This window comes from Herpailurus yagouaroundi, unplaced genomic scaffold (genome assembly GCF_014898765.1).
Source record: "Herpailurus yagouaroundi ecotype Mexico unplaced genomic scaffold, PumYag 191, whole genome shotgun sequence".
Lineage (NCBI taxonomy): Eukaryota > Metazoa > Chordata > Mammalia > Carnivora > Felidae > Herpailurus > Herpailurus yagouaroundi.
In genome coordinates, this window is record NW_024412422.1 from 12183925 (window position 1) to 12205007 (window position 21083).

Consider the following 21083-nt stretch of genomic DNA (forward strand, 5'->3'; position numbering starts at 1 on the left):
TCTTGATGATTACACCTTTGTGATAAACTTGAAGTCTGGAATTGTGATGCCTCCAGCATTGGTTTTCTTTTTCAACATTACTTTAGCTATTCGACGTCTGGTTCCATACAAATTTTAAAATTATTTGTTCTAGCTCTGTGATTTATTATTTTTTTCAATGGACCACAAGTTAGCATAATTATTTAGATGAGATGTAAAGTTTTAAGATAATATTTTCACTATTTTCTGGCCATTATTAGTCATTTCATTTCAGGATTTTACTGAAAGTGATTTTTTCCTAACAGAGAGCAGGTGGTCAAGAGAATGAGAAGGCAAATCACAGACTGGGAGAAAATATTTGTAAAATATTTTACAGTCCTGATAAAGAACTGTTATCTAAGATATACAAAGAATCCTTAAAACTCAACAATAAGAAAACAAACAACCTGGAAGGGGGTGGGTTGGGGCTGGCTCAGTTCCCAGAGAACGTGACTCTTGATCTTGGGGGTCATGAGTTTGAGCTCCACACGGGGTGTAGGGATTACTTACATAAAACTTAAAAAAAAAAGTTAAAAAGAGCATGAACAACCCAAATAAAAAATGGGCTAAAGATTTTAACAGATATCTCTCTCACCAAAGAGGACCTACAATTGGCAAATGCGATGCTCAACATCGTATGTCAGCAGGGAACTGCAAATTAGAACAGTAAGTTACCACTACACAGATATTAAGATGGCTAAAACTCAACCTAGTCCTTATTCACTCCGAGCTAGTGAGCCACTTCAAAGGGTAAAAATATACCCTTTTGCACCCTCGGAAGTTATCCAAAGGGTGAAGCCTGACTTCTGCAGGTACACACACTAGCTGAAAGAAGGGGGCGTGGTGTCTTCAGCCTAGTGCGCAAGTCCGATTGTAAAAGCAGTTAAGCCTGCCCCTAGCGCCTGATTAAAATATTTAACTCCAGCTGTAGGAGATTCTCCCCCAACTCTCCTGTATTGATTTATGATAAATCCATACGTTTTTATTAATTTTTGAGACACATATTTCTCCCCGAGCCATCTTATTTCAATAGAGCATATATTCATACCGAAGTGCCTTCTGTCCCCAGCCCATTGTGAGCCCTCAATAAAGTTTGCCGCTTAGAACGATGACATAACTTTTGCTAAAACAAAACAAAATTAAACAAAAACAACGCCTAAACCAAATCATTCCACTTCATAGGATGCTTGGGGAAAGGAATGGAGTTTATTATATTTGTGGGTTTTTTTTTTCCTCAGGCACTTCAATAGTTGCCTATTTTCCTGGGGGCGGTGCCGCTTGTGGACCCGATGGACCCCGGCGAGGCCGCCATTTTGGAGTCTTCCCTAAGGAGCTTCTACCGGCTTTTCGCGCCGCTGCCGCCGCTGCCAGCGGCCTTGCCGGGCAGGATGAATGTGATAGACCACGTGCGAGACATGGCGGCCGCGGGGCTGCACTCTAACGTGCGGCTCCTCAGCAGCTTGTTACTTACAATGAGTAATAACAACCCGTGAGTTGAGGCGGGGAGCGGCCTGGGGCTGAGGAGAAAGTGGCTCCGGTTTGGGAGCGGGGGCAGAGGGGGCCTGGGGACTGGCGGGAAGAGCGACCGCGGGCCTCTCCGCTGAGGCTTCGGGGTCAGCGAAGGCGTCGTCAGGCGGAGCCGTTCTGGGAACGCAAGTTGAGTTCACTTGGTCTCTGCGCTGTGCCAGACGCTGGGATGAGCTCCCTGAGGGAGATGTGGCGAGCGGCCGCTTCGAGAAATGGAAGGCGGAGGCTCTGAGGGCGAGCCTGGCTAGGGTTTCCCGAAAGTTGGGAGCGGCGGGTTTCCTGAGGCACCTGTCGCCCGGCAGAACGACTGTCACTTCGCTGGGCTGACTCCTCTCTTCCCGGCTCTTCCCCGAAGAACGTTTTCTCGCTCGCCGCCGCTCAGAAAGGCCCGGTCTTATACCTTCGTCCCCCATCTGAGATTGATCTTTTCCCCTTGGATGTGTCAGAAGGGTCCACTTTCTGGGCTCCAGAACCCCTGAAAACGGGAGACTCTGCTGGGTGGGAGTGGCGCCTTTTTAAGGACATGCAGTGCCCCTTTCTTGTTTTCAGAGCTGCGGTTTCTGGAGTCTTATGACGGATGCAGCGCAGGGCTCTTTCCAGCCTTGAGTGCGCGTTGCCCCCCCTGCTTTAATTCCCCCATTGTACTTAAAACTCTCTCCCGTGACCTCCAAGGCCAAACATTTTTCTCCCCGACCTCCTCTCCTGTCCTCTGCTCACTGTGCTTCAGCCTTGCAGGCTCTTCTTTCTGTCACTTGAACACACCAAGCTCAGTTCTCAACTCAGGGCTTGGCATTTGCTGCTCCGCTTGCAGTCCTCACCTCAGAGAGCTGTGTCCTCCGTCAGGTTCCAGCTCAAGACATCCCTCCTAAAGAACAGCTTCTGTAACCATCAGAATTGTCCCTTACCCTCACTACTCCATCCCTTTGTCCTGTTTTATATTCTGCGCCCCTCTTTTTTTTTTTTTTAATTGATGAAGGTCAGAAGGTGTTTTCCTAGCTTCAGGGAGGTCAGTTTAAATTCTGACCTTTATCGTTTATTATTAAATTTCATATTGAATTAGCAGTATACACAGTAAAAAATTCAAACAGTACAGAACAGGTATGCAGATAACCTAATTTACAGAAACATGGACTAAGCTTAGTGGATTAAACTGCTTCTAATTATCCTGTAACATCTGCAGGAACCAAGAGTAATGACTAACTGGTGCATAAATTCCCATGAAGGAAAGTGTGCCTTGACCAGTCACTCAAAACCAACTGCAAGGCTGCAGAATAAACACAGAAGGCTGAAAGAGACCAGGGCTTCCTCGCTGTCAACACTAAGTGGATGGTGGTGAAATGATGGGTCTCACGGAGCAAGGTCCAGAAGCACACTCATGGAAATAAAATAGAGTAGCTGCATTACAGGCGCTTAACAGGCTTTTCCTTTCTGACCTAGACAGCTTCTAGAGCAGGCCAAATGCAAATGGGTCCACCCTGAGTAGAAAATTCAGTTACGCCACTCAGAAGTAGACTGTGGTGGGTCAGACTGAAGACTTTAGAATCAGAAGGACCGAAGTCCAGACATCATGGCTTCTCACGGAGTGTGTGAATTTGGGCAGTTTTACCTCCCTGAGGTTGTACCTACTTCCTTAGCACATTCAATAAACACGTGAGTGCTCACTGCACAAAAGCACTGTACTGACCTCCTTAGGTGTTAAGAGTGATTAGAATACAGATCTTAGAAGTTCTCACCACAAGACCTCACTCCATCGTTTTCCATTCACCACAGGCAACAACGATTAACAGTCTCGTGTGTCATTCCGAAGATAATTTATAGGTGTATAAGTAGGCATATGTGTTACAATATATAAATATCTGAATGCTTTGAGTGTAGCAATATTTTCTATTAAATCTTATTTCTCAGTAAATATATAGATTCTCAGAGTTGGAAGAGATCTTAACTAGCTGGACTATACCTTTTAGTCCTTGAATTTCCTTTGTAATTTTATATCCAGTGTTTAGCGTACCTGTCCTTTTTTTCTTTAAGATTAAAAAAATTAAGATAAACTTGACATACTATTAGATGCATCATTTTAAAGCATACATTTCTGTGTTCTTTTTTTTTTTTTAAGTTTATTTTTGAGAGAGGGAAAGCACAAGTGGAGGAGGGGCAGAGAGAGAGAGAGAGACAGAGAGAGAGAGAGAGAGAGAGAGGGTCCCAAGCAGGCTCCACACTGTCAGTGCAGGGCCCCGATGTGGGGCTCTATCTCACCACCTTGGGATCATGACTTGAGCCAAAAAAAAAAAAAAAAAAAAAAGAGTTGGACACTTAACTGACTGAACCACCCAAGGGCCCCCTTGGTTTTAAATCTATTCACAGAGTTGTACAACCATCACCACTGTCTATCCCAAACTTTCATTATCCCCAAAAGAAACCCCATATTCTATTAGTAATCACCCCTGGTCCCACTTTCTCCAGCCCCTGGCAGCTACTAATCTCTGGTATCTATTCTTGAGTATCCTTCATTTGTTGACAAATTAACTGTTTACACAGTTGACTGTGACTGTTCTTTCATTTTAAACAGCTATAGCTTTACTTGTCAAAGAAAAATGTGTAAATTCTTGTCAGGAACGGTGGGGAGGTGGAATTGGCGATTAAAAATGTTTCCCATTAAGAATGGTGGCCAGCTTCTAGGCAGTTATTATGCTTGTGAGGAATGTTCAACATTAGTGAAAAAGTTTTGAAACATCTTGGTTCTTTTACACTGGTCCTTAAATCCCTGTGACTTGAGATAAAAATTCTAGTGTTAGTAGAAGTTTACTTTTGTATTAAAAAAAAAACAAAAAACTTCATCAAATAAGGCTAATCCTCTTTCTATCCTACTCTGTCCCATTGGCTTATTCTATTCTATTTTATTCTATTCTGTTCTATTCTCATACTTCAGTATGTTAGTATTCCTATCTTCAGTATTTGAAGAGTTTTCAGTTCCTTTGAAATCTCTTTTTGTTCAGCACTTTCCTGAAAAGGTTTCAAAGTGGTGAGGTTTCTCTTTTCCAAGTTGTTCAACCCATCCTGGTAGAATTTGTTAAGTCATTGTGATTTTTCTCCTTTTGTCTATATTATGCTAAAAACCGATGTTAATATAAGAAAGTATGGATATATATATCAGATTGTTAAGTTAAGAGGACTTGGGCTAAGGAAGGGGAGGAAAAAATGTATAACATTTCTCTTTGTATATGTGTGTATTACTGTATTTGATTTAGAGGTATCATTGCTTTTTTAGTAAATAAAGGAGAAAAACATTAAAATAGAGCAATTTAAAGCAGTTTCCTGGATGTGCTGACCATATTAGCGTAGAGTGCGACTCTCATGCCTCTCATTTTAAGGACTAGCATTTATGATATGTTGACTTTTTTGTAAACTGTCCTTATACAAGGCTTTATGCTAGGCTTATGTGGACACTAAGGAGGGTGTTCTGTCTAACAGTTCAAAATAACCCATGTAGGGGGTATTTTCTTTGTTTTCCAGTGAGTTATTCTCCCCATCCCAGAAGTACCAGCTCTTGGTGTATCACGCAGATTCTCTCTTTCATGATAAAGAATATCGGAATGCTGTGAGTAAGTATACCATGGCTTTGCAGCAGAAGAAAGCCCTAAGTAAAACTTCAAAAGTGAGACCTTCAACTGGCAATTCTGCATCTACTCCGCAAAGTCAGGTAAATGGAGATGGAAGTGTGAAATTTTTTTTTTTTTTTTTTTTTTTTGAGGGTGAGAGACTGAAAGAATTTACAAGACTGTGGACTAGATGTAGAGGAGGGGAAAATAAAAAATAGTTTTAAAGGAGAGCTGACTAGAGAAACAAAGATGAGAAACCACATAGATGCAAGAATGCAAAATTCACTCTGGATGAATCTAAAAATGGAATTAAACATGAATTATATGGGTTCACCGAGGTTCTGCATTGTTCCTCCCTTTTATACAAACAGAACTCAAAATCCAGTGTTTTTATAAGTTTAATTAAAGTACAACTTTTAAAATGTAACTCAGGTATTAGGATTGCAAGAACCTAGGGAAATTTATGGGAAATACTAAGAATTCCTGCCAGTTTTGGTTGCCTGATAATTAAATAAATGAAGGGGAGAATTGTAATTTCACACAGTCTTCTGATTTGATGGAGATATCCAATTACCAGAAATTAACTCTAATAGTAGACTCCAGAAGATTTACAGGGTGTATAACTAAGGCTGCTTATTGCAGCATTATTTTTAATGGTAAGAAACTGAAAGCAAGTGTTCATCAGTGGAGTCTAGTTAAATTAGCGCATAGCCGTAAGATGGGATATGATGAACTATTACTGAAATGAAAAATGAGATAGAGGTACATGTGCTGATTTGAAAAGAACTACACATAATAGTAAGGAAAATAAGATTTGTAGAAGTCTGTTCTGTTTGCTTAAAGGGGATGGATTATAGATATATAAATATATCTTCGTATATACCATATATATATATATATATATATATATATATATATAAATGCTGAAAATCGATGTTAATAGAAAGTATGGATATGTATCAGATATATATCTGATATATATTATATATAAACATATGTTGTATATGCATTATGTGTGAAGGATTTTATGTGTAGAAGGAAAGAAATTTAACAGTGGAAAGCTTTAGGGAGAGGGGAATTTTTACTTTGCAATTTGACCCTCTTTTAAGTTTAAATTATACATGCAACTTACACTGAAAAGTAATGTCAGTAGGATGAACTGGGTGTGAAATTATAAGTCATGTTTTTTCTGCTTTGTATTTTTCCACATTTTGAAAAAAGACAAATTAATGTAGTTTCCCTTTTTTTTTTAAAGCCTCTATATCTTCATGTTGTTTTTTTTTTCTGTATGTAAAACCTTTGATTTTTGTTATTAAAGAGCTGATTGCCAGGATTTTCTCTATTTTCTTTTTATTTTACTTATTTATTTTTTAAATAATCTCTACACCCAGTGTGAGACTTAAACTCACAGTACTGAGATGAAGAGTTGCACACTCCACTGACTGAGCCAACCAGGCACCCCAGGATTTTCTCTGTTTTCTGACACTGAATGGAAATCATGTATATTATCCACACAGGGTCACTCATAGAAGTAGCTAACTTTTTGAGCATTCAGTATGCCAAGCACCATGCTAAACCTTTCATATTAATTAAATGCACTTAATCTTTAAGGAATTTTTTTTACCTCACATTTTAATTTTTTTAAGTTTTTGTTTTAATTCTAGTTAGTTAACATACAGTGTTGTATTAGTTTCAGATATACAATATAGTAATTCACCACTTCCATACATCACCCTGTGCTCATCACAACTAGTGTACTCCTTAATCCCCATCACCTATTTAACCTATCCCCTTAGCCCCTCCCCTCTGGTAACCATCAGTTTGTTTTCTATAATTAATCTTTTTTTTTTTTTTTAATTTTTTTTTTCGACGTTTATTTTTGGGACAGAGAGAGACAGAGCATGAACAGGGGAGGGGCAGAGAGAGAGGGAGACACAGAATCGGAAGCAGGCTCCAGGCTCTGAGCCATCAGCCCAGAGCCCGATGCGGGGCTCGAACTCACGGACCGCGAGATCGTGACCTGGCTGAAGTCGGACGCTTAACCGACTGCGCCACCCAGGCGCCCCTCTATAATTAATCTTTAAGGAATTTTTCAAAAATTAAGATCTATTTCACCTCCCAGAATTAACAATTCACTGGGTTGTAGTATATTCACAAAATTGTGCAACTGTCATCACTTTAATTCCAGAACATTTTCATCACCCTAGGAAATTTGCAAGCCTTTTATCTCTTTAGCCTCTGGGAATCACTAACCTTTTTCTGTCTCCATGGATTTACCTATTCTGGACATTGCATATGAATAGAATCATACAGTATGTGACCTTTTGTGTCTGGTTTCTTTTACTTGAGCATAATGTTTTTAGATTTGACCCATGTTATGGCATGAATCGGTTCTTTGTTCTTTTTTATTGCTGAATAATATTCCATTTTGTGGATATGCCATAACTATTCATTAGTTGATGGACATTTATGTTATTTCCACTTCTTGTCTATCAGTAATGTTTATATAAACATTTATGTGCAGGTTTTTGTGTGAACATAGGTTTTTGGTTCTCTTGGCTGGATGTGTAGGGGCAGAATTGCTGGGTCATATAGTGACTCTATGTTTAACGTTTTGAGGAACTGCCTTACTGTTGAAGTAATATTTTGAAGAAATGTTTTCATTGCCTCTTAGTGTCTTCCATCTGAAATTGAAGTGAAATACAAAATGGCTGAATGTTATACAATGCTAAAACAAGATAAGGATGCCATTGCTATTCTTGATGGGATCCCTTCAAGACAAAGAACTCCCAAAGTAAGTTGAATTGATAATTTGGTATATATTCTTCTCCTACCCAGTCCTTCCAACCCATTTCCTCCATGTTTTCTCCATGCATTAGGGAGTCCATCTGAATATTTTACTCTTGACTCACTTTGTTCCCCTGAAAATGGAGTAGATGAGGTTCAGAGAGATAGAAGAATTACTTTCTTATGAAACTCTGAAAATTCGTCTGATGAAAATGGTAGCTGGAGAATATTACAAGTGCTCATATTTTGGTATTTCTTACCAATGGAAATAATTTGTAAACGCTTCCAGGTGGCAGCAGTACTTTTTTAAGAATCTCATGTTTTGCATTCTATAGGTGTCCCCATTTGATTATATGAATGAATTTATTAATCCCTTTGGTTTCAAGATCCAGGACTACAAGATCTTTATTTGTGTGTGAGATACATATTTGTGTTTGAATTGGTAACATATCAGTAGAACACCTTCAACTGAAATCAAAAGATCTTGTCTGAGTTTAGGGCATACAAGCTGTGAAGTGTGTAGTATGAACTTGGGCAAGTTACCAATTTGAACTTTACTTTTTTTTTCTTATTTATAAAATGAGGTTAATAATACTTTGCTAACTTTAAGTTCCTTTATGAAAGAATACTTTTTAAAGTACTATACTGTAAGGAGTATTATATTGGGCATCTTTGATTACCGGTTTTTTTTGAAGTCCAGTTTAGAGGAACAGTGAGGATCTTTGCTTTTAGTATTGAATTCACATCAGTGGTTAATATTCTACCATGTATTCTCATGTCACCTGCCTTCCTCACTTCACTGAAGAACTGTTCTGTGCACCTTGTGCTTAATGATAAGGAATTTTATATGTAAGATGCCTGTATACTTCCTCCTGCCCTTAGAAAAGGAATCTAAGCGGTGGTGTAGTGTTTTTTCTCCTAAGTGTCGGCTGAGTTTTAAAAGTAACCAATCAAACTTGATTAGAACATGTGTAAGCATCTCCTCATTGAAGATTTATGTATTATTTTCTGAGTTTTTTAAAACTAAGCGATTTTCCCAGTTTATTTTACGGTACTGGCTGCTATTAAAAATATTTGGAAACATGTTTTAGAATAACCTGTCTCATAATAAGCTTGGATACTATATGCTGAATTTTTTTCTGATATCCTGTGAAAGTCTTAACCCCAAGGATAATTTTTTTTGCCTATGTGAGGGGTGTCTTTCTTTTGGAAGATGCCATTTTGATTATAAACTTTGAATGATACCTGTTCCTTATCTTATTGGAAATGTACCATAATTTCCTCCTTAATGACTTGAGGGTGGGGACATTTTTTGAAAATGAGTAATGGCAAATAAGCTCAGCTTTGTGGTATCTAACACTTTGGTATTTAAAGCCACCATTTTAAGAGGGACTAAAGGAATCCACATTTGTTAGGAGTACATATCCCTCATTCTGTAGAGCTGTTGTAGCCAGGAACAAGCAAAGATGTATGCCTCAAACATAAACCTATAATATTTACAGTTTTTCTTTCTTGTCCGTTAGGGAGTTAACTGGCTTCTCAGTCTGTGTAAAGGACAAGGAAGTGAGTCAAAATACGTCTAAATGAACGTCTGTTAATGTATGGTAAACACCACCACACATTTCTTCACTTTTTAAAGGAAAATTCCAGTGTGAGATTATTATATCTTGGTAAATCTTCAACTTTTAAAAGTAAACATATCAACATACAATTTCTCACTCAGTTTTTAGAAAATGATGACTGCTTGTGTTTATGGCGTGTGGCTTTGTGATGTTCCCAAGTAAGGATCTGCTTTAAAAAGGATTGACTTTCTCATAGGTAGTACTCAAAACTCATTCTTTTGAAGTGACAGGTAGTTTAAAGGGAATTTTAATATTTGTTGAGACAGATGATGTGTGGGTCATAGTTTGTTAATAACAAGCAGTCAAGAAAGGATCTTAAATTTAACCTTTTATTCTTTTCAAGTATTGACACCAATACTGGAGTTTTCCTTTAAGTATTTTCTTTTGCATTTTCAACATAGCCTAAAATGGAAAAGCTGAGGCCAAATAAAGTTTTATTTCTGGTATTTCATTATTTCATTGTTTGAATCATCAGTATGGATTAATGCCATACTAGATTGTTTTATATACTGTAAGTCATAATTGGAACAGATGTTCTTCATCTTCAGAGCCACTCTTTTGAGTAAATATCTGGCATACCAGGCTACAAATAACTGAAGAGATTGGGGATTGGCTTTTTTTCTTTTGTGTGTTCATGTTGACTGCTTCCTTAGGTTAATGACCTGGCAAAAATTGCTGTGTTTAAGATCTATTAATTTCAAATTGGAATGTTCTCTTTTTCTCCCTGTAGTATTAAGATCATTTACTTTCCCTGTAACTTCTACATTCTCTGGAACTTTTAGGTTTTCTCAGATTTTCCTTGTTGCATTTTTAGGGTTATTTTAATAGAGCTTTACTGTGCTAAAAATGCATTTATTGGATTTAAGTGATGTAGCTAACCTTTGGATCATTGTCACTTCTAGAAGTCAGTCAGAGTTTGACTTCTGTAGCATTACTTGGAAGAGTCAGATAGTCAGATAGGTCCAAGCTTTAAGCGTTAGAAAGGCAACAGTCTAGCTTCTAGAATAATTATCAGAAGCCAAGTATGTAACTCTGTATCTGTCATTTCCTTTTTGGGGAAAATTCATCTGGTCTTTCTTAACAAGCTGTGTTAAGAATTCCTCTCTTTCTTATGCCTCAATATAATTGCATTTAAAGTATGTAAACTTGAGCACTTCTAGGTAGTTCATCTTCTAAAGATCAAGAAAGAATCAAGGTAATTAGATTTCTGTAACATTTCTCAAATATATATTACTCCTATTTCCAGGGGCAGTATCTTTGGTCTAGATATTACTGGACCTTTTGTTTGGGTAAGTGAGAGGAATTTGACTTTCCTCTTAGAAATGGGAGGACCTAGGAAAAGCAAAGGTAGTAATTTCCTCTTTGGTTTAAAGAATGGGATTGGTCTTTGTTTATTTCCACTGAGCTATGGGTAGATTTTCCAGTAAAAATTAGAATAGTAGCTGGTAATAAAAAATCAGGACTTAATTGGTGGTGAGATACTTTCTTTGCAATGTACGCTTATCTTACTGTCTTGTGTTTTTGTTTGTTACAGATAAACATGATGCTGGCAAATCTATACAAGAAGGCTGGTCAGGAGCGCCCTTCAGTCACCAGCTATAAGGAAGTGCTGAGGCAGTGCCCATTAGCCCTCGATGCCATTCTAGGTACAGATTATTCTCAGTTTATTTCTATGTAGTGTTTACTCTCTGAGATGTTCTCAGTCTTGGCTATACATTAGAATTTTCCCGTGCCTAACTTCCAGAGAGTGATCCAGTAGATTATTATTGTCATGTATTTTTCACACATCAAGAAATTTAAATTTAAATTGATTTCACACAATCAAGAATATTAAATTATGGTTGTTTTGCCATCTGCATCTTGCTCAGAATAGGGAAAGGGCACCTTGTAGTCCATGGAAAGGGTAACTTATTGCTTCTTGCATTGCAGAAGAGGAGAGCTGTGCCTCACTTTATTTCTCCTGTTTTCTGTTGGATTAGGTTTGCTGTCCCTTTCTGTAAAAGGCGCAGAGGTGGCATCGATGACAATGAATGTGATCCAGACTGTGCCTAACTTGGATTGGCTCTCTGTGTGGATCAAAGCATATGCTTTTGTGCACACTGGTGACAACTCGAGAGCAATCAATACCATCTGGTGAGAGACACAAAGTTAATTCAGTTTTCTTGAGGCCCTTTGCTTGTATGGAGATCTGATGTATCTAAATTAGCAAAATAGAAATAGGAGATGCTTATCTCTTGGTGTCGTAGCCTGTTGTCTTTAGGCTTTCTTAGTCTCTTAACGTACTTAATGGTCCTAAGAGTAAGAATCCCTGCTGTGAGGACCTGTTAAATGTAAACTTTGACCAAGTTCAGCTCTTTGACCAAGTATTTGCAAAAGTGGTAACCCTTGTAAAGCAGATTGTCTTAGTGTGTCATGCTTGAACCTGGATGAACATCGTCTTTGGACATCCCAGGAGCATAAATTGCAGCATCTGACCTGGGTTGTTTCTGTAGAACTGGGATTTTCTTTCTACTCAAGTAAAGTCCTGGGACAAGAGACTGGGTCTTGTGTTATATGAAGTAATTTGGTTGAGTAGTAAGTAGCAGTCACTTGTGAATGACATTACATTTAACACCATGTTGTCCTCTGAAAACCTACAACCAAAAAGTTCTTTCTAGGTAATGAGAGATTTCTGTTCATTCTGAATATTGGCTTTCTTACCCTATGTAATATTCTTTAAATCATAAACTCAGAATGAGAAAATATAGTGAATATGGTTTGTTTTAAAAGTTTTTATTATGAAATATATATACACAAAAGAGAATAGTACCTATATTGCCTGTCACCCAGATTCAGCAACTAAGAGGATTCATAATAGATGTTAAGGGTCAATGTTTAATATCTTGAAGTTCACTAGAGAAAAAGTCCTTATTGCGAGATAACGTGGACCTGCTGGGAAGCTTAGCAGATCTGTACTTCAGAGCTGGAGACAATAAAAACTCTGTCCTCAAGTTTGAACAGGCACAGATGTTGGATCCTTATCTGATAAAAGGTAAGTAATTCTTGAGGCAGGGTGAAAGTACCTGTAGAGGGGAGGATCAGGAAAGAAAGGGAGAAAATATAGCATGATCTTCTGATACTAGTTTTCATATAAACATTTTGTGGAACTTATTACAGTAGCCTTTTACCTTTTTAGAGGTCCTGACACATGTCTGTAACACTTGAGTAATTCCATTTTGAGCAGTTGTTTTTGCTTGAATTCAAGTGTCTCCAGACAGATCATTATTTGGCTCTTTTTCTTTTGGGAGAGGTGATATCCCTTCCTTATGATTTGTAAATTTATGTATGGTGTGCCTGACAGGGAATTTGGATGGCATCCCCAAAACCGTAATATCCTTTTAGGGAATGTAGCTTCACTGTGTCCTTATTGTAGTTAAAAGGCAGTAAGTGAATAGACATTAAGAAAGGGATGAGGTGATTGAAGGAAGTGATTAGGAATGAACAACAAAAAAATCATTGATCTGAAAGATTATAGCTGAAGGAGTGAGCCATAGGGACTTCCAAAGGGTGAGTGTCCAGTGACTGGCAGCAAGTGATGGGTAGTGGGAAATAATGTCTGATAGATAGGCTGAAATCTGCTTGTAAAGTCCCAAAAGAGGCCATCAGAAAAATAATGACCTGGTGACAATAGTTAGTTCTGTAGACTCTTAAGCCATGAAAACAACAGAGCAGGGAGATGAGGAAACAGATCCAGAAAGATGAATTCATTTGCCTAACGTCTCCCTCCTGTCCAGTGCTTATTTCTCTCCTCAGAGCTGCCTGTGCCCATGATGAAAATGGTGTGTTAGAAATACTAGTCTGACATTAGTTGACAGCTTGGAGTTGAAACCTCAGGCCCGAGTTTGGGGATCAGCAGGAGTGTTGCAGTGATCTTGTCATGAGAGGCATTTTCCTTGGAGCCTGAAGGGATAACAAGGGATGAGGGGGGTGGTGGGAGGAGCTAGGTGACAGCAAGCATGCTACCCTTTTTATAGAACATGAGTGAGAATAAGCAGGGAGTGGGGTGATCTTAAATCAACTGGACTCCAGAAAGAACTAGATGCTTTTTCTGGAATAGGCTAACTTTTTCTGAGACCCACTGGCATATTCAGTGTATACTCTTGACTATGCTTAGGCCTCTTGGAGAAGAGAACTTACTTAATGCTTTTTTTGGGCCTTTTCTGGATATGAATTTGGATAGCTATATATCATGCCACAGGTTGTAGGGATGAACAGTTCCCGAAAAGAATTGGCTTTCAAGTTGTGAGGTGTAGTTCCTTTACTCCTTTGCTTTCTTGCTAGCTATTTATTTATTTATTTAGAGTGAGTGGGGAGTGGGGGGAGGGAGGGAAGGGCAGAGAGGGAGAGGGAATTCCAAGCAGGCTCTGCACCATCAGCACAGAGCCTGATGTGGAGCTCAAACTCATGAACCATGAGATATGACCTGAGCTGGAATCAAAAGTTGGACACTTACCGATTGAGCCTCCCAGGTGCCCCTTTACTCCTTTGCTTTTTAAATTTTTTGGATGTGTTTTGTCTTTTTAATAGTCACGTTGTAGGAAACTGGGAATGCTGGTGGGAGGAGCTCATGATTGTGGAAAGGGCTCAGACCGAGCCGGAGCTGGGGCCTCAGTGGGGACTCTGATGAAGGCTGCTGCTCATTTATAAAGGACTCCTGCCTGCTTTTTAAAAAAGCCTCTTCCTTTCTAGGAATGGATGTATATGGCTACCTCCTGGCAAGAGAAGGGCGGCTAGAGGATGTGGAGAACCTTGGCTGCCGCCTTTTTAATATTTCTGATCAGCATGCAGAACCCTGGGTAGTCTCTGGGTATGTTTATGCATTCTTTTTTCTTTCCAGGTTTCAGTACATCCTTTAGGAAATTGTGGTGCCTCCCAAATAGAATATAGGTTGAAAACACAGATTAAGAGATAATCAGACTTAGATTCAGATCAAGGCCTTTGACGTTGGATATATTAGTTACCTCTCTGAATCCCTTTTCTCATTTGGAAAATGAGGATTTTCATGGGGCAAGTATCAACTGAGACAGTGCATCATGCTTAGCACTGGAAGCCATCAGTGAACAGGCTAGGAGCTGCTGCTTTGTTATTTACCGTGGCAAATAACACGGTATTTGTGTTATACCGTGCTATATCTAAATATCTCTCACCTGATAACATATCCAGACATCAGGTTCTTTTCCATAATTTTTCCTTCCATATCAAGATTTCTTCTTAAAAATAAATATTTAGGATTGCCTGGGTGGCTCAGTTGGTTGAGCGTCTGACTCTTGATTTAGGCCCGTGACATGATCTCAGAGTGGCGAGATGAAGTCCTGTGTCAGCCTCCACACTCAGTGTGGATCCTGCTTAAGTTATTCTCGCTCTCTTCATAAATAAATGAAATACAGAAAATGGGTTTTTTGGTACCCCCTCTCCCCTCAGTATCTTAGGTTAAACCTTTAATGGTTTGCAATAAGGATCAGGTAGCATACCTTCTGTTTGGTTTTTAGATGAAGTTTCTTTACCATTTTCTTTTAGGTAATTTTTTTTTTTCTTTCCCTCCAGGTGTCATAGCTTCTATAGCAAACGTTACTCTCGGGCCCTCTATTTAGGAGCCAAGGCCATTCAGCTGAATAGTAATAGCGTTCAAGCTTTGCTACTTAAGGGAGCAGCACTTAGAAACATGGGCAGAGTCCAAGAAGCAATAATCCACTTTCGGGAGGCTATACGGCTTGCACCTTGTCGCTTAGATTGTTATGAAGGTAAGATGAAAGATATAGTGTGTGGCATCAACTTGGATGGAAGGTTTTGCTAGGCCAGCAGTTACCAAACCCTGTTGTATGTTAGAGTTCTCTGGGGGTACATTTTAAAATCCTGATGCCAGGTCACTCCACTGTAGTCTAAATCAGAATATTGTGGTTGTGTGATAGGCACAGTATTTTTTTGATGATCGCAGGTAATGCCAACATGCACGTAAGTTTGGGAATCACTGCATTAGGCATTTATTAGGCATTTTAGAAATCATTTAGGATCTTCACTTGAACTTTAGAATTTTTTTCTCATTCTTTTTTTCTGGTTTTTGGTGAGGGTGTAGTTGGGGTAGGTTTTTTTGTCCTATTTCTGATTGTTTTTCAAACATGGCCCACTCCTTAATGTGAATCTCTGTGCTGGCAGTATGCTAGAGTGCTTGGTTGTGTCTTATTTTTTAACAGTTGTCTTACCTCAAGCCAGAAATATTACTCATGGGGTAACTCCATATCCATATGACAGTGTCGGTTGTGGGAACTAGTCTGTTCATTGTGACCTCCTGAGTGGGCACGATCAGGGTCAAACTTTGTTTTGTTATGTGCTATTTTAAGTACATGTGAACTGACCCTAGGAGTTAAAAGGAGCTGTGCCAGCTTCAGCAACGTTTGGTGACTCAGTCACAGATGTTAAAATAGATCTTACAAGATGCAGTTCCTCCAAAAGCATATTTTTATAAGAATTTAAAAATAAACCCAGGAGTCTAGGAGTGACTTGTTCTTAACAGGAAGATGAGTTTCAGATTTGAGAAAGAAAATTTGGAAGTTGGGGTAAAGAACAAATCTGCTTAGATATTCAGAGAGCTTTGCCTATTGTGGATTTGTTCTTAAAGTGTCCCCAGTAAATCAGGCTTTTGGTTCCAGTTTAAATTTTTGATCCTGAAACTAACTTCCCAAGCCTCTCAGCTGCTTTTGTCATGCTAGTTCCTTTCTGCTGCATGCCTGTTTCACAAGAGCCTAGGAATGCAGTTGAATAACGAACTCCACAATATTTGGACAGAGGATAGTTAGAGTCACTGGGGGTGGAGGACCTTCTGCAGGCCAGCTTCGTGGTCTCCCTGCACTCAAGCTACCATTTGGAGTTTTGAATCAGGATGACATTATGCTGTCCAGTGCTTCTTGCAACCTCCAGCTGAGCTTCCTTTATTGGCACAGGCACTGGATTAGTGAAGTGCATTCTTTCCATTTCCTTCTGAAGTTCCAGTGGGGGCTTTAGCAGGGAAATGAAACTACTCAATACGTAGTTGAAAGAGCCGTATTCGGAATCCAACACATTGACCCGAAGAGTTAGGTAATTTCTGTTAAGTAACCATAGTGTGTGGTAGAATGTGCACGCACAAATATTATAAATGCTGCTGGGGTGGAGGAGTATGCAGAGAAAATCTGCCAGGGATGTGTGGGTTTGGAGTTTAAGCTGTTTTTCTGTTTTGATGAGTGCTTTGTGTCAAAAAGTACTTCCTCTGTTCTCAAGTTCTTGGCAAGAAGAGTTGAGAGTTGACTCTGCTTGAAGTGTCCCCATAGGGCATCTTGTTGTGGGTATAAGAGGCAGGAGCTGCCAGTCTTGATTTGATGTATTTGGCCCATCTGATTAAGTATTTTCCATCTAGGTTAGGGAAACGTTCAGCAAATGTCTTTTGAGATAGCTTTTATGTTTTAAATGAAAAGTTGTCCTTCTCTTTAGGTTGCTCCCTAAGTCTGTTAGTAGAAAACTACGCCAAACTAGTAGTTTTGTAGAACTGGATTTCACTTGGAACTTAGGAGCTCTTCCATGTAAGCCTAGGACTAAAGGTGACTGAAGACAGCTGGAAATCAATAGTTCATTAAGGGGCAGTAGAACCTTGGGTTTTGTTGTCAGCACCATCTCTGTTTCAAGTAATGATTAGGGACACGTTTGTTTCTCTATCATTCAGCTGGGCTGCTTACATGCTTCAGTTTACTTATGTGTGTTTCCTTCGCTAACTAAAGGTGCCTTTGCAGTGCATGCAGCCTTTTTCCGCATCCCTCAAGTGCTCTGGGGAAGAGCACTTATTCCATCTAGACTACTCTCCAGTCTGATCTCATCATCAGAGTTTTCCCCTGGCCTGCCCTTTGTCTGAAACTTTGAAGGTTTACAATCTGGAAGGCTGTCAGAGTGGAAGCATTGCTTGGAATGGTAATGTGGTTGAGCTTTCTGTGTTTTATTTTTTCAGGTCTCATTGAATGTTACTTAGCTTCCAACAGTATTCGTGAAGCAATGGTAATGGCTAACAACGTTTACAAAACTCTAGGAGCAAATGCACAGACCCTTACCCTTTTAGCCACTGTTTGTCTTGAAGACCCAGTGACACAGGAGAAAGCCAAAACTTTATTAGATAAAGCCCTGACCCAAAGGCCGGATTACATTAAGGCTGTGGTGAAAAAAGCAGAACTACTTAGTAAGTGTATCTTATTTACTTCCCTTTTGTCGTTAATTATATAAAACCTGATCTCATTGGATTTCCTGGTCCCAGCTGGTTACAGATGACCAGTCAGGTGTGTGCCTTTTTACAGTAGGTTTGAGTCCATACAACCAAATGTAGCTGGCTGAAACTGGCCTGGATTGGCAGTGACTGACTTTTTGAGTGGCTCAAACCAGCTATACTTGGTTGGTACATGTTCAGCTTACTTTGATCTGGTTTTGGTTGTCCCGAACTAGTTTGGGCTGAATATAACTGGTTTTAGCCAGCTTGAACTGTTTTCACCCATCTGGATTTGCTATGACTTCCTTTTAGCTTTGGTTGTTTTAGTCCTAATTTATGATAAAGTCCTGGGTTTGGGCTAGTTTGGCAAATAAAATGCATTTTGGCTTTTTATTTGAACTTAGGTTAAGAGTATATTTTTCAAAATCAGAACTCAGGCTGTACATTTCCTAATAGAAAAGGAATTCGTATGAGCTTGTTCTTATTTCCTGCCACACCACTGTTCTCTTAAGGACATCTACAGATAGATTGTTGGATTATAATCATTGTTGTGGTTTTGTGTATATGATTTGAGATGGGAGTATATTTTCAAAACGTTGTGTAAGTAGGAAAATGAGGGTCTTTTTCTTTTCAGGCAGAGAACAGAAATATGAAGATGGAATTGCTTTGCTGAGGAATGCACTAGCTAATCAGAGTGACTGTGTCCTGCATCGGATCCTAGGAGATTTCCTTGTAGCTGTCAATGAGTATCAGGAAGCAATGGACCAATATAGTATAGCACTAAGGTAGGCACTTAGCCTCCCATGGGGGGGAAGGTCAATGAGGGGTAGAAGAGGCAGGGAACTATGTAACAGGAGTTCTGGAAACACACACACTTTTGTGCCCATGGTTGAAAACAGAGTAATGATAGTAATGGTAGAAGAGTTATTTGTGAGTTCATAACTTCTAAAAAAAATAATAATAATTTCATAAAGTATATTAGCAACATTAAAGAACTGTTTCACTCCTAACCAGCCCACACCACTATATCATCAGTTTTCATTTGTGTAGATCATCTTCCTGGCCTCACCCATGCATAAACGTATTTTTATAGGGTATATGTAGTTATATATTTTATATTCTGCTTTTTCAAATCAAAGTATTGTAAGTACTTTCCCATGTTTCTATCTACTGTAGTAGTTAAGAACTTAAGCTCTGAAGTTTGAATACTACCTTCACAACACCTGTTATATTGGGCAAGTTACTAACAGATTTCCTTGTCTATATCTACCTTATTAGGTATTAAATGATTAAATGAGGATTAAATTATTATTCCATGTAAAGCTCTTAGTGCTGTGCCTGGTACATAGTAAATACTAAATAAATAGTGGTATTCTTACTGTTTAACATAGAAGTGATTTCTTTGAGGGTTGTCTCCGTGTCTATAAAGTTATGGTGAAGGCCTATCTTTAATTGAGTCTGATCACATCCATTTACTTGTTCAGCAGTTGAGCACCATGCATGTGCCTGGCATCTCAGTAACCACTGGGTATGCTGTGATTCCGGGAGCTCTCGGTCTCAGGCGTGCAGACTGATCGATGCCACGTGCTAAGTGCTTTCATAGCAGTCTCTAGAAGGCAAGGTGGGAGCCCATAGGGCTGGGAGCCCTGGGTGTGGGTGAGAGCTGTATGGAAGTTTTCAGGGAAGAGGTAACAAATCAATCTACAGTTATGTAAGTAGGAACAGGACTCATTAGAGGTGGGATTTGATGGTAACCACAAAGGCAAGAGGAAGAATTGCTTAGAAGTCAAATAAATGTTCTGGAGCCTCTGAACTTTGGGGGTTTGGGCATGTGTAATGACTCAGCTGCTAAACTCGAATGCTTGGGTAGGGGGGTAGCTTTGGGTCCTGGGGTCTAACTTAGGAGTTGACAAATCTGTTCCATGGTAAGCATGATTTGATTGACTACTGAAATGCTGATATGGTTAATTATGTCAGAAGAATGTGAAACACCTTAACTCACAGAAAAATAAGTATTATTTTGTAACTTTGTAGCCTAAAACTCTGATACTGTTAAGAAATTACATTTGAATTTTTCTGTTAATGGTGGTTTGCTGCTTTTTCATTTGTGTTATCTAGTATCTTCCTCTAGCAGAATGCTGGGCTAATAATGTTTAAGAAATACGTGGAGAAAAACTCAAATTAAGAATTCTAAAAAATTAGGACAAGACGCCTTTTTTCACTTCTAGTGGTGGACTCCCTCGATCCTGCCTGTGGAACCACAGTTGTTTGGAGAGGCCAGGCATTAGCAGTTTCTCTGTGACTGGGTGGTCATTTCACTGCCGTGCCAGGGAGATGACGCATCAGCCAGCAAGAAGCAAGGCAGAGATTCAGGCCTCTCCTTTGTTTTGTTGTCCCCTAGTTTGGACCCCAATGACCAGAAGTCTCTAGAGGGGATGCAGAAGATGGAGAAGGAGGAGAGTCCCACGGATGCCACTCAGGAGGAGGATGTGGACGACATGGAAGGGAGTGGGGAAGAAGGGGACCTGGAGGGCAGCGACAGTGAGGCGGCCCAGTGGGCTGACCAGGAGCAGTGGTTCGGCATGCAGTGAGGCAGGCGGCAGCTCTGTGGCCACACTGGCCTGCCCTGCTCTGAGCACTTCCGTGGACTGAAGGAGCCCGGAGGAGCCCGCTCTCTGGGAGGACATTGATTCCGCATGTAATTGCAGCAGGGGTCTCTGCCCCTCGCTCCGTATTTCTAGTAGTGAATTCATTTTTAAAAACTGAGCCTGACCAACCTTCCATCTATCTCTGTCCTCCCCTGCTCCAGCCAGGGAGGATCGAGTGAGCTCTCTGGGAGGCCTGCAGATGTGCCAGGGCTTCTGGGACAGAGTGCTTTTTATATAACTAATTTCTAAATCTGAAAGCTTGAGGAATAGACAGTGTTTTGTCTGTGACATTGTGGGTGAGTTTAAAGGAGTGACTTGTCACCCAGAGCAAAAGCGTCCTCTCCCATGTCAGACAGCAGCATGGGCTGGCCCTTTCAGAGCGGGTTTCCTGTCCCGGAAATCATCATCCTGAGCTGTCCAAACTTCCCTAGTAACCTTGCTTCCTTCTGCAATGTTAGTAATGCCTTAAGCTGACAGTTGCTATTTTGCAGAACAATTTTCCTATTTGCTAATCTGGTAACTTGCCTATGAGCCTGGGCCGGATCTGAGAAACAGGTGTGACCTAGAGCATGACCAGAGGCACACCTGGGGTAATTGACTAATAAAACTGTTTTTTGTACAGTAA

The 21083-nt window shown here is 39.8% G+C and overlaps 1 protein-coding gene across 1 annotated transcript; it reads left to right on the plus strand.

The window, feature by feature from the left end:
• Nucleotides 1–1304: 1304 nt before the first annotated feature.
• Nucleotides 1305–21083, plus strand: ANAPC7 (anaphase promoting complex subunit 7). The gene is made up of 11 exons (XM_040444147.1): nt 1305–1507; nt 5056–5242; nt 7816–7935; nt 11085–11196; nt 11530–11683; nt 12439–12581; nt 14279–14396; nt 15134–15330; nt 17562–17786; nt 18445–18595; nt 20212–21083. Exons 1-11 carry the CDS (start codon nt 1308–1310, stop codon nt 20399–20401), a joined length of 1797 nt encoding a protein of 598 aa, XP_040300081.1. The 5' UTR covers nt 1305–1307; the 3' UTR covers nt 20402–21083.

Bases quoted from the DNA above. Each gene is read 5' to 3' on its own strand.
- ANAPC7 (XM_040444147.1), top strand. From the start codon at position 1,308: ATGGACCCCGGCGAGGCCGCCATTTTGGAGTCTTCCCTAAGGAGCTTC. The intron at 5,243-7,815 runs GTAAATGGAGAT...ATTGCCTCTTAG, and splicing joins CATCTACTCCGCAAAGTCAG to TGTCTTCCATCTGAAATTGA. The intron at 18,596-20,211 runs GTAGGCACTTAG...GTTGTCCCCTAG, and splicing joins CAATATAGTATAGCACTAAG to TTTGGACCCCAATGACCAGA.